Raw genomic sequence first — 18328 nt, forward strand, 5'->3', positions numbered from 1 at the left:
ATATTTCCATTTAATTTGTATGTGCCCCCGATTTGTAAATATTTCGATTAAATCAACCGCATCTAGGGTAAATTTTGTTCATGTGCACTAGCTGGGACGGAAGTGTCCGGTATTTTCGGGCGTCATCATTAAGTGTAATGTCATTCGGAACATTAAATGAAAGAGGGAAAAAATCCCGAATTTTCTCTTCATAATACATGTAACGGTAAGTTCTTTGTATAACAAGATAACTCTAACTAGCAGATTCTAATGGATGAAGATTAACATTTAACATACGAGCTAGACAACCACATTTCTCAAAATTTTTATTACAAAGCTTTGAATTTTTATTTATATACAGAACATTTGTAAAGTTAGAGTTACCGTTATTGCACTTCCGTCCCAGCTAGTGCACATGAACAAAATTTACCCTAGATGCGGTTGATTTAATCGAAATATTTACAAATCGGGGGCACATACAAATTAAATGGAAATATGAAAAGGAAGAAGAATGTGTAACAAATTTATTGATGTATGCATGTTCCATGTATTCTTATGCTTTAGATAAATAATCAGGCGAAGTTTAAGCGAGGTGAGGCAGACGACGAGAAAAGAGTTGCAAGCCTTCTCTCTTTTTATGTATCAGTCGAAAACGGTATATTTAAAAACAGCATATAGAGAAAAAAGAGTTACATTATTTATAACATATAGTGCATATTAGAATACAAAAATAGGGAAAAAGGTGAATCGACTCCATATTTAAAAAGAAAAAAAAATGGAAAAAAGGGGGGGGGGTCCAGACCCCAAGTGCCTGTGGTACAACCTCAAAATAGGACTGACCTTGTATTAAAACTTGTATCAAGGTTCAAAAGAGTTTATGACAATATGCTCTAAAAGTAACAATTAAATTTGATCACATTGAAATGAATGTCTATCTGTTTTATCATTAGATATCTTACTTTTAATAATTTTTTAAATATAATAAACTACTTAACAATGATAAGAAATGCTACTTTATTTATTAACCACTGTATAAAGATCTTGTATGCTTTCAAAACCTGTTTTAAAACCAGTGTGCTGTCTGTTTGACTCGGGGAAATGTTTTCTAATTTTTTTTAACAACACATGCTGGAATTGTCACCCTCTTTCATTTTCCCAACTTATCCCCTCTGAATATCCAGCAAATTGTCGATAAGCTTTTAACCTGGACTGCCTGAAAAAATGTATTGTATGGAAATTTTCTGCAATACACGTGTTTTCTATTTAGTGATAAAAACTTATAAATTTGATGTTATTACTTGCAATACATGTACATGTAGTTGTTTATATTATAATTTAATCTTACTTGTTCTGGTGTACGTCCTTGCTGTCTCTTGTACAACATTATCTGAATAAATGCTATTGAAGAAAATCTGGGTTTCGAATTAATAAATCAAACTTTTCGTGTTCTGTAATACACTGCAAGTTGTCAATATTCGCCAATGTGTAATCACAATGTTTACAACACATGCGTTCCACTGCAGAGAGCGTTACCTCACACTGTTCACAGAAACACCCTTCTTCCACAGCAGGAATAATTACTGCATCTGTTGCATTATCATCATTAAGATTTTCAAGCTCTTCTTCTGTACACTCAGGCTCGTATACATATAATATAATTCCAAATTTATTTTCCTGTGCCATTTGGTAAAGTTGTTTATTAGCTGGTCAGAATGGAGCGAGTTTTGCCAAAGCGGTTTGCTGACGTCACAGAGATGTTATCATTGCAGCCTCCATGCATCTGTGGGAGATGTAAACACTGGACAGATAAATGATCTTAATTTACGGTTTTAAATAACAGTATTGGATAGGATATTTGGTAGGTGTTTAAAGCATGCTATAATCTATTTATTTTTTTTTAATATATGCGTTACCTGACCTTTCCCATTAAGACAATAATACCTGCACATAAGTGTTCGCCTCTTAACTCCCACCTCTACCTTGATAATGAAGATACAATAGTTATTCTATATTTTTACCTACATAAAATACCCAGTATATTCATGTATAAAATTGAGGGGAAAATGCAAGGTGAGCATTTCGCCAACAGGCCTCTTACTAAGTAAGTAAATTTTATTTAAAGTGGCATTTTGTATATAGTATAACAATTAACATGAGCTCTGTAGAGCTCTTAAACCGACTATCACAGCTAAAAATATCACAGGAATAATAATATACAACATAAATAAGCATGCGAAAAACACATGTACATATATTACACACACATGGTAAATAAAACAAAGAAGCCCCGAGATTATTAGAAACGAAACGGAAATTGTAATGCATAATATTTGCATTAAAAGAAAAACAAAAATAAACAAATAAAAAAAATAAATAATACTCATAAAGCAAATTAGATTAAGCACCACATTAAACACAGAAAATCAAATTAAAAAGCACTAGTTGTAGTAATAATAGGAAATATAGGTAGCTTGGAAACTTAAAAATTCAAGCAGATATAGCACATAGCAAAAATTAAAAACAAAAATAATTTAAGTTCCCCATCAACATGGCCAACATACATCCTGCTTAGTGATTGGGTCAGTCCCTACAAACATTGGCAAGATATGTATTGTTGTGAGATATAGAAAAACTAAGATCCAGGCTTAGATTTCTCGAAAAAATCTTAAGTTAAATCTCAGACTTAAGTCTGAGTTTTTACTCAAATTTCTGAGAAAAATCTCAAATTTGAGAAAACTCAAAATATTGCATTTCTCGAAAAAACTTAAGTTCTTTTTCTTACTCAAACTGAGAAAAAACTTAAGTTACCTTGTTAGTAAACTTAAGTCCTTAAAAAAATCTCAAACATGGCGGTGAACAACCGACGGCAGCGTCGTAGACGTCGACATAGACAGAGAGTTGCTCACAACAGGCTTGTTGACCGTGAAAATCCTTTAGAATTCAAAAGGTATCGTTTCCGCCCGGACACAATTTTGTTCGTGGTGAATTTATTAAGACGATTTCTCGAGAGAGACACTCTGCGAAGCTGTGCCCTCACCCCCCTTCTGCAGGTTATGGCCACACTGAGATTTCTCGCCATCGGAGGTTTTTATTCCTTTGTAGCCGATACATTTGACAGCCTGTCCCCATCCACTGTGTGTAGGACGGTTAAGGATGTGTGTCATGCTTTGTGTCAGATGTCACGGCAATTTATAAGGATGCCAGCAAGACATGCAGCTGATGGAGTGAAAAAGCATTTCTATTCCATCGCAGGTAAACAACAAAACAGGGGAAGTAATCACAGAACAAATGGGTGCAAGTTACATCGTACCATAAATCCTTCGAATCAATAAAACAATCAAGCCGTTTTGTTTTCGCATACAGCAATAAAACTTTTTAAAAAAAAATACAAAAAGAAAGAAAAGATATGGAACGATTTATATTTATGCCATCATGTACACATAATTGGCCAAAAAAATATATGGGAAAGGTGAGATTCACAGGTACCTGAAGTGTGGAAACCCCCCCCCCCCCACACACACACACAATAATTTAAAAAATCGTAAGAACTTATACTTTCTCAAATATATAATATTTCCCCATCAATCACACTCAATTACGACCTATGCCGTTTCATGCAAGCAGATTGTACTTCTTACGTTTAGAGATTGGCCATGTACAGTATGTAATAAAGTTTATTATAACGTAAATGTATTATACATGCATGGCCATTCTCTAAACTTAGGAAAACGTACAATCCTGCCTGTATGGAACGAAAAATGGGTGTGATTGACTGAGAAATCTCATTCTTGGGAAGTTGAAGACTCTTACTTAATTTAAGAAGGGGGCATCCACAGGAGTTTGGGGGGGGGGACTACCTCAATAATAAAATTGAATGCAAATTAAAGAAAATAATTGAGAATAACTTAAAGTCAAAATAGTGGATAATTTCAAGACTTTTGTAATAGAAGATGGTTATCATTTTCCCTTATTAGTTGCAACATGCTTGATGTTTTTTTTGTGTGTTCACATAGTTACTTATTTCATGGTCCTAGGTTTTCCAAATGTCCTCGGGTGCATTGATGGTACGTACATCAAAATTCAGGCACCTTCAGAAAATGAACCAGATTTCTTGAATAGAAAAGGGTACCATTCTCTAAATGTACAGGTAATTTGTTTTAATTATTTTGAATTATAATTATTTGCACTGGCCATCGTAAAATTAATATTTTTTAAAGATTTTTAAAAATTATAAAAATCTCTATCGAGTAATAATATTTAATTATTTGTATTATCAGATGATCTCCGATGGCAAATTTAGAATTTTGAACTGTGTCGCCAAGTGGCCTGGAAGTGTACATGACAGCAGGATTTACCGAGACAGTCATATAAGCATTGCCTTTGAAAATGGTAACTTCATTTGTAAAGTTTTGTTAAATTGAATAATTATTGAAATCATTATATATACATGTATATGGAAAGAAATCCCATTTTTCGACAGCGGTAAATTCTACAAAATTCTTTAAAAGTGTGATGCTAATCATCGATATTTCCCTAAGAGTGGCAAATTGGAACAACTTTTGGAGTTTGGATTCAAATTTTTGAAGATGAAGATAACGAACTGCGATCGATCTCATAAAAACTAGGCATGAACAAACAATAAAATTCTGTGAACGATCATCTCATAAAAACTAGGCATATACATGTACAAACAATACAATTCTGTAAACGATCATCTCATAAAAACTAGGCATATACATGTACAAACAATACAATTCTGTGAACAGGGCTTAAACAAAGAGTTGTACATGTACCAACATCAAAGCACCTGACATTTGACCCAAATATTTGTAAATGTCATTGTAATTCAATATATACCACATACGTTTTCTATTTTATTATTGAGTGCATATATTAAGGACCCCCCCCCCCTTTCCAAGGTTGAAAACCATTCTTTACTGCTATTGACAATTATTGCCTGGGTCACTACCGTGGAAAATCACCGATTAGCGCTTACTGCACTTTTACTGAGTTCACTCAAAAATTAGAAAGCTATTTTTTTTGCCACGGTTTGATTAAAAAAAAAAGGGGGGGGGGGCACAAATATGATACTTAATTTCAAGTAATCTTATACATTTCTTTATATTTAAGGACAATATCCAGGACTACTCTTGGGGGACTCTGGTTACCCTTGCAAACCCCACCTAATGACACCATACCCCGTCCCTTCAAGTGATGCGGAAGCAAGATTTAACAATGCTCACGCTAGAACCAGAGTTGTCATCGAACAGGCCTTTGGCATCTTGAAGAAGAGATTTCCATGTCTCCACAGCGGCTTAAGAACAACCCCTGAAAAGGCGTGTCATATCACTCTGGCCTGTGCAGTTTTGCACAATATAGGAATAGATCATAATGACATACTGGATATTGATGATGGCGTATATATCAACCAAGGGGATGTAAATTTTAATGTTAGGGATCAGTGGGATGGCAAAGATGTTAGAAATTACATATGTAGGTCGTTTTTTTCATAAAGTATTATGCCACAACTGTATCCCTGGTACAGTTGTCTATACATGTATGATATTTACATTTGAGTTTATATATAGTTTACAAATCATAATAGACTAGTATGGAAAAAGAATAACAGGGTTTGAACATGTGAATGCAGATATACATAATTTATTATGCCCCCGTAATTATAGATTCGAGGGTACATGTATTTAGTTTTTGCCCTGTCCGACCGTCTGTTTGTCTAGCTGTCTGTCTGTCTGTTTGTCCGCAAAAACTTTAACCTTCTCCATAACTTTTGATTGGTTGAAGCTCTAACTTTCATATTTCAGGTGTATTCCTTGTGACAGGAACAATCTTTGGGTACCAACAAATTTGACATTTTGACATTGATTTTGGAGTTTTACCCACTTTAAAAACAACTTTATCCTGGGCCATAACTTCCGAATGGTTGTTGTTTAGGCTTGCATATTCATTAAGACAGGTCCTTATCTTTTACAACACTTTTGATCTTTTGACCTAGACCTTGGACTTTGACCTTCGCCAAAAGCTGCCATACAGGGGGAAATCAGTGTTTTACAAACAAATCTTGATTTATATTATGCATGCTATACAACCTTTTGGGTTATAAGTGGTAAAAACAATTTATATGGCATTGAAATATAGATTTAATTAAAAAAATTTCAGTACAACGATGAACACTTTGAAAATATTTTTGAACTTCTTAAAAATTACCAGTAATGATATATCAGATACCAAAAAAAGAAAACGCAAGTAACTAATTATGTAATTGTTTATTATATTAACGCTGCACTGCTACATGTATCACTTTACACACAGGATATTATAAATTAAATTTTATAGAAAATTAGTTAATTCAGTGAATTAAGAAAATAAAATAAGAAAAAAAGCTAAAATTATGGGTACAGTATTTAGAACAGAGATGTACACTGAGAATTGTTGAGAGAGAGTATCTGTATGATTGTTTTAGAACATTTATGAAATGATGAAAGATGAAACATTTCTCATGCAAAATATACAAATGTAACACATTCTTTTGGTCAAATTCCATATAATTAACTTATGATGATTAAACAAAATAAAAACACTAATACCAGTACTACATGTATATTTACATAATACACAATTATTTTTAAAATCTTGACATGTAATAATCAAACAGTGATTTCTTAATCAATGTCCAATAAATTTACACCAAAAACTTGCTGAGAGTTTTTTTTTCTTTATAAATGAACACAAGCATTTAGATAGCAGATTTAGTGAAGGAATCATTAGTAAGGCAAGAGATTTTTTATTACAGGTATCTGGATATAAGGATGTCTGTCCCATAGGAAGGAACCATAACTCTTGAAAATATCATTTATTTGGATGTCTTAAAATTTTGCTTTATTTGAAATCAATTAATTGTGTGCACCAATTTTTAGTTCATGCTTTTAAAATAATCAAAGATCCACGTAGTTTAAAAACTTTAAAACAGTCTTATAAATAATTGACAAGTGCTCTCTTTACAAGAACAAAAATTAACATTTTGTAAGATGTAATTTTCTGTAAAATTTGTTACAATTCTTTTGAAACCTTGCAGTATTTAATATCTCAGAAAGAAAATTTCTGTTCAAGAAGAGTTCATCAATAGATGCATTTTGCTAAAATGTGGCTAGAAAATGTTTATATACATGTGTATCTATCTTTACCACTAATACAACATATTTTTTATAATACTAGTAATGTTGTTTTAGTATTTAATAGTGGTAATCAAATATTTTATCATTTTAAAAAATTATTTTATTATTTAAAAAAAAAAAGTTTCATGCAAATGAACAATAAAAAAAATCAATACATGTACCCGGTATCATCTGAAAGTGGAGAGTCTAAGAAAGGTGAAATAAATCATCATGTTAAAAATATAGCATCCATGTATTAAAAAATACATTTTTGTTCCTATATAAATGGAGATTAAAGTTTATGACAGAAGTACATGTACAGATGGCAAATTTAGAATAACTGATTCTCAGGCAGTGCAAAAAAATTGTCCCCTAATCTTTGACCTCAGGCATAATGTAAAGAAAATTCAACATTTGTAGTTGAATGAGGAATTTATTTCACTCATGACATAGGATTTTTGGAAAAAATATCTTTACTCTGCTAGTACTCATGAAAAAAAGTCCCATCAATGAAAATAAATTCCGTATTCAACTAGTAAACATTGAATATACTTTATATACTCATATATGTAGGCCTACAGTGAATTTCTTTCTTTATAAAACTTATTGTTCTGAATTTCTTTTTGATTGTGACGTTTCATTAATTTTCTTTTTTAAGAACAATGTTTTGATTCTATAATATTCAGCTTCTTCCTTCAGCTTGATTGTCTCCTGAATATACTTCTCCCTCTCTGCCTTAAGGGTCTTAATCTCCTCATCCTCCATGGTTTTCCTCCTTTTTGATGTCTTAGTTGAGATAGTTGATGGCAACTGTAGATCAATAATTTGACCAAACTGGGTGCTGTCATTTATAGGAATTTCCATGTTTGTACATGAAATACCAAAAAAAAAAATTAGCAAATGTAACATGTTCTTTTATTAGATAAAAATTTCAAAACATAAAAATTGCATTATTCATATTAATTATCATACTTTAATGTAAATTACTAGAATCCGAATGGTCATTTAGATTTGGAGCCCTTGAGGGCATACAGGTAAATATTTATCTTTTCCTTGCATTGATGCTGACAGTTTAGTATAATTCTTTACACAAATATTGCATGAAGCTGAGGGTAACAATGGTTGACAATGATTTTTTCAACTATGATTGAATCTATTATCATTGCATCTAATTAAAACAAACAAATTAACATAACAAATATTAAGTTCTTACTGTTTCCTCATAAAGCAAGTATCTCCACTAGCTAGCACCTCTGAGAATGAATCACCAGCAGTACTTTGAAGACAACCAAGAACTACTGAAAAATAGTGATATGGATTATAAAAATGTAATACCTGTCCTTTCTTATACCCAATATGTAATTAATGGATATCTTATCAAACCTTAGGTATAAATATTTTTTTTTGCTACCGATACTCAAATAATAAAATACCTTCTTCTGTATCATGACCTGAAGACAGACCACAAAGAGTGGGTCTTTCTTCAAGATGATTTAGTATTTCTGTTTCCACTGGAGAAGGAGAGGGGGGTTTTGGACCTCCACCAGTGACAGGACGTCTAATTGCATCTTATTTTTCTTTAGCTGCATAAAAACAAAATATTAATATTGTCATCCATAATTTTGCCATAACTTATTGGAGAGATTTCCCAGAGAAACAAAATCATAAGATTTTTTTATATACCTGAAAATTTTCCATTCATATATTTAGGTTATCATAAAAGTGTCTCTTAAATTGAAGGCTATAAGTGATATATGGACACATTTTAAAAACAGGTGAAAAAATTAAATAAATAATTGATTAATAAAATTCTACATACTGTACCTCTTTGTTTGATGTTTGCATATTGCTTCCGGGCTTCTTCAACAGTTCTTTCAACTGTATCGGACTGTCTGTAATCAATTTATAATATTTTATTTGTCAAGGTATTTTCCACAACAAGCTTTCAAAAATGATATATACAAGGGTACCTATTTCCAGTATTTTAAAACAAATGCAAATGACGCTGAGCTTGAAACAAGATTGAACTTTAAATAGGCAGTTTTTATTTCATTTCAAATGCGTTTATTCTATTAAATAAAGAAAAAAATTATAGAAATTTTAACTTTACTAAGTCTATAATCTGAATTTAGTAAAATAAGGGGTAACTCTCACTATAACTGTAGAAATATATAATAGATGTACAAAATGTACGAGTACTTTCTGAATTTTGCTAGGGAAAAGACTTCTGTAGATTGATGCTCACGAATGTTAACTTTCATGTTAATAACCATTATGCCAATCTACATGTCTGGTCCCTGCCCTTTGCATTCGGTGGACAATCTAGTTGTCAACCCGCATCGCCTCCGTGTAGAGAAGTGTAGCCGCTGACTTGTCATATTAAGTCATTGTGTATTTTTTTTAAATAATACAGAAAACAATGTAGGCCTATAATTATGCTACACATCCTCTCTGCCCAAGCATATACCTAGATATATAGCAATTTTAAAATGACTGAACTTTTTAAATGTCCGTTTGTTGTCTCAAGAACTTGGAATTCCCCTAGATACGTCTGAAAACTAATTATGGCAAATAAGAGGAATAACTCCAATTCTTAAAACAAAACAACACACACACACGAGGCACTCGTTTTCTATTAAAACAATAGTAATAATTATCAATTATGCATAATAAAGCATAATATATACGTGTTCATGATTATAAAATATACTGCAAATGGTACTTACGCATTCACCGCCTCTGCTACCTCCTCCCACGCCCCCTCTTTGAGTTTCACATTTTTGACACCCCCGACCCTTTCATTTTTCCGAAGAGGCGGTCCTCGCGTTGTCGGACCGCCTCAACCAAAACCAGTTTTTCCTTCTCGGTCCAATTTGGCCGGCGGGGTGTCTTTGGAACTTTCACTTCCATAATATAGGCCTAGATTGCCGTAGCAGACGATTATTTACATTGGATACTATAACCGGAAGTAAGGAGTAAGGCCGCTTATGTAACGTTGAAAAAACTCAGTTGAGAAAAAAAATAAACTTAGCTGAGAATTGACTGAGTTTGTTTCGAGAAACGCGATTTGAGAAAAATCTTAGCTGAGTTTTTTTCTCAGGATTTGAGATTGAAATTGAGTAAAAACTTAAGATTTTTTCGAGAAATCCAAGCCTGGAGAGCTTACAATTCTGCCATCATAGGATGTTACTGCAGAAGTTTCAGTCTCCAGGATCCTTATTATTGGAAATTTTATGAAATTAACAAAGTTTAAATATATAGATATAAAAAAAATCTTAGAAAACTAAATAAAAAAGGTAGTATCAGTAAAACAGATGAAAGACTCAAAAAAAAAATAAATGAAATACTGTAAAATAAAAACTGATAGTATAAAAAATAAATAAAATAAGTGATGTCTCATCAGCTATGCAGCCCCTTTGCTCTGGCTTCTGCAGGAACTACATTTGCACCCCCCCCTTCCATGTGTCAATGAGGGTTCTAAACTGATTGAGGGTGGAAACTTTCCCTGCATGGTTTGGTAAGGAGTTCCACACGCAGCAGCCGCTTATCTGAAAGATTGTTTACCATACCTAGTGGTTCTTGGTCCAGGTAATTCCAAAGTCTTCTGGTACCTAAAATTGTATGTGGAATTTATCTGTTGAACTTAATCTTGCAGGAACAATGGGCTTTGCTTAGTTAAAATTTTGAAAACTTCAAGGGCCATGGCTCTCATACGACTGATTTTCAGTGAGGGGAGGTTTAATTTTTCTAGAAGCTGGTCATAACTGCTAGTGTAGTCATTATAAATAAATCTTAATGCTCGCTCTTGAATTTTTTTCTATTTTCTTACAATTCTGTTCACTACTGAAATGCCACACCAGAGGGCAATAACTGAGGTTTGACATTATAAAGGAATGATAGATGGTAAGTTTACCAAGTTTACAGAGATATTTCCCAACATTTTAACACATTCAATTGTCGAGCTGCTTTCTTACAAATATTTGATATATGAGAATTGAAGTTTAAGTAAAAATCAAAAGTAATACCAAGCAGTTTCACTTCTTCCTCACAGGCAAGAGTTGTACCACTTAAGTTAAAAGTAATGTTTTTATCATGCGTCTTTTTTCCAGAGCTATTGCTTGAAATTCTTGTATTCGTACTCTGTATTCTTCAAATTTACCAGTCTGTTTATAGTTCTTTTTAAGAACAAATTTTTTTTGGGGGGGGGGGGGGTGTTTTTTTTTTTTTATAAAGTTTATGATTGGATGTTAGTGATACAAGTCTGTAGTATCTTGCCAGAAGCGTGTCGCCTTTTTTGTATATGCTTGATATATTTGCTTCTCTCCAGTCCTCAGGTAGCTCTCCTGAGTCGATTGAGAGTTGGAATATTATAGTTAAATTTGGAGCGAGGTATTTGGAGGATTCATTATTCTTTTTGGCATGTTGTCTGGTCCTGATGATTTTGATGGATTTGCTTTACTCAACAATTGTGATACCCCAACTCTGTGTATGGTGATAGGTGGTATATTTGACTGCGCAGTTTTTGGTTTCTGGAGGTGGGCCTGCTGTTTCTTTTTTTTTTCTTTGGTGAAGACAGACTGAAATAGTTTAATAAGTATGTTTTGGACTCTCATTTTTTTTTCTCTATTAGCAAGTTGGAGCCTTTAGCAACCTGTTTTTCTAACAATTTAATACTTTACAGATACACTTATACCAATAGAAATTGTCCATTCCATCCTCAATTCTCCACGTTAATCAACCAAAGGGTTAATGGGTAGCTGTATCAGAAGTACTTTATATGTCTCTAATGCCATGGGGCCAATACGAGTAGTTTTAGGAATGATCTACTGAATTTTCTAAGCCACACATTGTTAAAGAGAACATAAACGCATTCGATTGTAGACGCATTCAGTTCACTGCAGTGTCACCGTAGATGCTTACTCTTCCGTAGCACCTGGTACCATCTCTGGAATTTCCCAGGCCTAAATGCCTTTTTCACCAATTTGTGTTGGTTGTAGCTTTTATGAGATCGATGAATGTCGGATATTTAATGTTACGCAGCTATGTTAAGGCTGTCTAAAGCAATACACATCTTTACATTTCAAGCTCGGTTTTGATTTCAATATGTAACAGGGGTATCACTATGGAAGTACATCAGATTTATTGCACAGTGGAGTGATTATATATATATTGTGTTGTATTAGCCTTGTAAATATCATAAAACAACAATAAATATAATGTAAATAATTATCACACACAATGTTCATTATTTTACATGAAGATAATAATTAGATTATCATCATTTATAATATTTACACTGTCATCAAAGGGAGATAACTCTTGAATATATAAATTTTTACATATTACTCCCATAATAGTCATAAAAAATATATTCCAGATTAAAAACATATAAATCTAAATCTCACCATTCTATGGGAGTAGGCTTTCCCACAAATTGTTAATATAGAAGTATCTACATGAATGGTGATCTGTAATTTAATACAATTTATTTAAAAATATTATCCCTTAAAAATATATCAATTGCTCACTTTGAACAATATCATCAAATATATCTTTGAACATCATAAAAACATATAATCTGATTAACATCAAATTACTTCTGTTAAATACTTAATATTGATCTTGTAATCAATAATAAATATACATCATAAAATAACTTTCTCTCAAATTCATTCATTCACTTTAGTAAGTGCAAATGGAAATGGCTTTTGCATACTATAGGATGAACATTTAAAATATGAAATAATATTAGTAACTTACCAGAAATGGAAATCTGTCCAAAGTCAAAAATGTCTTTTTTTTAATATATATATAGTCTGGTCAAATCAACCTCTGAGCAAAGAATGGTCTTAATAAAGCGGGAAAACTCCAACCCAGTCAATAAAACCAATAGAATCAGACCTTTCAAATCAATAACCAATAAAAACCAAAATAACAATGACCACTTCCAAAACATCTGACCAATGCCCTTAGGTATATATATAAGTATGTACAGGTAAGGGAGAACTAAGGGGTGGATCTAGGTTTTTAAATAACAAATTTAAATAAAAGTTAAAAAATATATTCTGGCAAGTTCTGTTACTTTATTTTAAACAAATCCAACACTATTACAAATATATAAACTATAAAGGTAAATACGGAAAATTCAAAGGGATTTTTCAACTAAACATTGTCGTGTAACCGATATATTACATATACAGTAAATAACTGGCGCCTTACCTTCAATGACGAAGGCGACAGTCAAACATGAGTCCAGGTAAAAAAAAAAAAAACAGGCAAACAATACACAACAGGTAGGAAAGACTTCTAGACCGGGAGCGAAGCTTCAGTGGCGATTATACTAGGCATCACGTGACATACCCAGTATATGGACAGACCAGGGTCAGAGGTCAAGACAATAGGGAGAAAGTGAAATATGTAAATAAGGCAATTTCACTACATTAACACACTGTGATATCCAATAAACCGGTTGACCACGTGACTGTCACAAATTTTTCAAAACTTGCACATAAATCGCCACTCTCTACCATCGGTTCATACATTCGGAGAGAGAAAAGAACGACAACTCTGCAAGGGAGATCGATAAATCACTTCGGCGCAAGTGCATGTAGCAGAGCAGCAATTCAAATCAAGATTCTTTGCAGTGAGATGTTGTTTATTACATTCAAAGATTATACCAGGGACCTATATACTAACGTTAGCATAGGTCCCTGATTATACCAGTACAAGATTATGCAAAACTATGAAATACATTACCTAAATTTAACATCACATGTAACAGTAGAATCTATCGTCATCTTAAAATCAGATGATTACTAAATATATTAATTAGGTCATAAAATAATAAATATTGACAAAGGTGAACGATTTATGTCTCTTGACTTTAAATACAAATAACATTTCAGTCGCCTGCGTGGCGCAGTGGTTAGAGCGTCTGCTATGGACTCTAAGAGTCGGGGAGTAAGGAGTTGATCCTAACGTCGCGGGTTCGAATTACACCGTGGGGCGTGGAGACTGGTCCTTCTGATGAGAGCGTATAAATCGAGATCCCGTGTCGCAGGAGGTGTTCGCTCGAAAAAGACCCCTCAATGCTCAATGGCCCTGGGTGCTGAGCATATGTCAAAATATGCAGCTCCCCATTGACAAGTGGTGGCGTCTGAAAAATTGTCGAAGCAAACATGTATAAGGACACAAATGACTTAACTCAAAGATACCTAAATAATAAACAAAGTACATGTACAGATAGAACTTGTGAAATGTTAGAACAATAAATTAACGGTGACCCACACTCCAAGAAGTTGAACAGACACATACATGTATATATAGCTAGCTTCGGATAACTTTAAGCAACAAACTTTCCTTAAACGTGGGTGTTCCCGTGTGTTTTTACTTGTTTCTGTCTTGAAACTGAAGATTTAAATTTTTTAATGATGCTGATTTTTAGGTTACCTGAGTCACTCAGGTGACCTATTGCTATCTGTTTTCGTCCGTCGTCGTGCATTAACATTTGCACATTTTCAGCTTCTTCTCTGAAACCGCTGAACCAATTTCAGCCAGTTTTAGCATATGGCATTTATGTGTGAAGGGGACAAAATTTGTGAATTTCATGGTCCCTGCCCCCCTAGGGGCTGAGGGGTGGGGCTAAAACCACCAAATTTAATGCAATCTTTAAAAATCTTCTCCTATACTCCTGGACATCAAGCAGTCAAACTGTTGACATGATTGTAATAAGCATTGAGCCCTCTACCAAAATTGTGAAATTCATGGCCCCTAGGGTCAGGGGTTCTGGTGCTAGGGCGGGACTATATAGCTCATATAGTGAAAGTGCATTATTTCTTTGAAAACGAAATAATTTATTAATGGGTAAATTATGGAAATGAAATTAATACGTATTACACAGCATCTGTTTTTAATTGTACACTTGTATATACTTTATAAATTTTATGCGCACTTTTATCATTGGCCTTTACGTTTTCTTGATTTTTTTTTCCACGGAGGGTTTAAATTCTCACAGAATTTTTTGTCTGTTTTGTGTAATTTCTACGGAAGCCCGTTGAGGCCAATTCAGAGAAAGAAATATTTTTTATTGCGTTTAAACGCAATAATTATTGCGTTTAATCGCAAAACATTGCGTTTAATCGCAATAATCATTGCGTTTAAACGCAAAAGATTGCGTTTAATCGCAATGTATATTGCGTTTAAACGCAAAACACTTTGCGTTTAATCGCAAAAGATTGCGATTAAACGCAATCTTTTGCGTTTAAACGCAATACTTTTGCGATTAAACGCAATAATTTTTGCGTTTAATCGCAATAATATTTTTGCGTTTAAACGCAATAATTTTTGCGTTTAAACGCAATACTTTTGCGATTAAACGCAATAAGTATTGCGATTAAACGCAATAAGTATTGCGTTTAAACGCAATAACTTTAATATTTAAACGCAATCAATAATGATTCTTATTTTATTTGTTAAGTGGAAGCGTTTGATGCAAGTCCAAACTTTCTATGTAGCAATGGACACACAGAAACTGATCTACTTTTATTTCTCAATTGGATTAACTTATCATGAAATAGTGTGTTGCTTAGCTTTACAGCATCATATTTTTCTGAGTGAACGTACATTGAAAAGAAGACTTGCTGCTATGAATTTGTACAGGAGAAAAAACATGTCTTCCATAATCAGTGTTTCTGACTTTCTCTCAACATTAATTGAAAAGGATGGTATGCAGAGTGGGTATCGATGGATGTTCCAACGATGTTTGCTAGCTGGATTCAGAGTATCTAGAATGACAGTAGCAGGGCTTCTCTCTATTCTTGATCCAGAGGGGGTGGAATTGAGAAAACGGAAAAGACTTCGTCGCAGGGAGTATTATGCCAAAGGACCTAATTACTTGTGGCATGTCGATTCGTACGATAAATTAAAAAATTATGGGATTTGCATTAACGGTTGCATTGATGGCTACTCCAAGAAAATTATATGGTGTGAAGTAACTTTTTCAAGTAGCGATCCTCGTATAATAGCTGGACATTTTATAACATCTATAGAAAAACTTAGAGCATGTCCAAAAAAAGTAAGAGGGGATCGTGGAACAGAGAATAAGAATATTGCAGAGATGCAAAGTGTTCTTACGGACCAAGGTATGTTTATTTATGGACCAAGTACAGGTAACCAAAGAATAGAGGCATTTTGGCGACATTTGCGGATGGAATGCTGTCAATTTTGGATTGAGTTTTTTGGACACTTAAGAGACATTGGGAAATACACAGGTGACATCATAGATAAAAATCTTGTCCAGTTGGTTTTTATGGAATTTGTGCAGGTACATGTACTTAAGTTTACATTTGATAAAAGAGAGACTGAGCGCAAACAAAACATACTCCGTCCGTTTGTTTATCACGGTTTTGTTTTCTTGATAGCCACTGTCCTTTTTCAACCATTGTACTAACTAATCAGAGCTTCATTCAGCTATTAATTCGTATCATGTCATTTTATTAAATACATCCTTTTTCGGGGGGTTGGTGTAAAATTTTCATGATAAATAGATCGTGCGGACTTCAGTAAAGTTGTGGTTCATATTTACCTGTATACATGTATATGCAACTAAATTTATAACCAGAAGAAAATGTTATTTACTATCTTTTGTTGGCTCGGTACGTTGTATAAGTAAAGGAAGTTGTTTTTTTTTAATTTCTTGAAAACCTTTGCAAATTCAATTTACTCATTCGACAGGAGGATTTATTAGTTTTGAAACTGAGAACTTACATCATCGAAATATAAATATATAAGGGAAATGCCTTGCATATTCCAAACTCTTTATCAAATTATCTTAATTTTGTATACTTTTTATTCACATCTAGAAAGATATAGATGAAGCAGTATCTGTCTGGAATACTCATCGGATTCGTCCAACTAGAAATGGAAACGTCCCAGCAGGCAAACCTTGTATTCTTTATTGTCTACCAGAATTAGAAGGTACTAGAGATTATTCGATACCACTAGATCAACATGTTCTCGAGGTCTGCAGAAACGAATGCTCATTTAACAAGAACACCCCATCTGACCCCGACATGCATGAATTTTTCAAAATCTTGATGGAAGAGAACTACATAGCGTCGCCTAACTGTCTGGAAGATGCCTGTAATTTGTATGTAACTCTTCGTAACCTGGCAAATCGTGAAATATATCATTTATAGACTTTTGCAAAGGCAACAAAACTTTACCGGTTGTTTCAATAAAGAATTATTTGCCTTATTTACAAAATGTTGTGTTATTTTCAATCAGTAAATAACGCTATTGACTCGGTATATGTATCAACAACAAAAATGCTGTAATTTGTCAATTGATTTTTATTTCACGAGTGAAAATAAAATCTGAAACAAATGAATGTATGTCAAATCCACTGTGCCGCAGTGGCAAAAAATATTAAGATTTTATTATCTATGAAGGGATGTAGTATCAGAAGCATTTTTTGACTAACAATTGCTTTTTACTATTTAAAAATGTTCATTGAAAGAGTGATCCCCACTGTTTTTGTTGCATTCTAGTCAAAGCATAATGTTGTGATAATGTATGAATAATAATTTGGTCATAAAAAAAGGTGTGAACCCCCCTTCCCACCCTAATACACAGGAAATAGCTTTTTCCATATTCAGTATCTCCCTGTTTTAGATAAGAGGAAATTTTCTTCTCTGACAGCCCCCCCCCCTTCACTTTCAAAAGTGTCCATATACATAATTCTATATGTAACAACCCAATAACTTTGTTTCAAGAAAATAACAAATCCTTTGGACAGTAAACTTGAGTAACGTATGAACTTTCAATGTTTCTCTATTAGCATGTTGTGCAACAGGCATAAATTTTTGTGCCAATAACCTTTGGTAAGGCTATGACATTCCCACAGCTCCCGAGAATTTTTTTCTGTTTAAATATTTGGACAAAAGCAATCTTTGAGTCAGTTAGGAGCTTCTAACGTACCCCATTTATATTTTAAAGTTATACTCAGGACACGATTGTACGGAGAGCCGATCAATCTAATAAAATGATCCCCATTTCCGCCTCCCATGAACTAAGTTTGCGGGGGGTGCATAATAATAAACAGCTAAATACAGATACCAGCAGAAAGAGGACCCAATAATATCAAACACTGAAAATTCAATTTTTGTTGTTGGATATGG

General features: G+C 33.4%; 1 protein-coding gene and 1 pseudogene across 1 annotated transcript; one reads left to right on the forward strand and one right to left on the reverse strand.

The window, feature by feature from the left end:
- The first annotated feature begins 2623 nt into the window (after positions 1-2623).
- LOC133199922 (putative nuclease HARBI1) lies at positions 2624-6841 on the forward strand. Its single transcript, XM_061335724.1, has 5 exons — positions 2624-3231; positions 4014-4126; positions 4257-4368; positions 5110-5396; positions 6791-6841. Exons 1-5 carry the CDS (start codon positions 2826-2828, stop codon positions 6839-6841), a joined length of 969 nt encoding a protein of 322 aa, XP_061191708.1. The 5' UTR covers positions 2624-2825.
- An 838-nt stretch (positions 6842-7679) lies between these two features.
- On the reverse strand, positions 7680-10061 carry LOC133199923 (myb/SANT-like DNA-binding domain-containing protein 4; annotated as a pseudogene).
- Between the last annotated feature and the right edge of the window lie 8267 nt (positions 10062-18328).

The sequence above is a fragment of the Saccostrea echinata genome, unplaced genomic scaffold, assembly GCF_033153115.1.
Source record: "Saccostrea echinata isolate AGI-Se365-2 ecotype Australia unplaced genomic scaffold, CSIRO_AGI_Sech_v1 ptg000036l, whole genome shotgun sequence".
Lineage (NCBI taxonomy): Eukaryota > Metazoa > Mollusca > Bivalvia > Ostreida > Ostreidae > Saccostrea > Saccostrea echinata.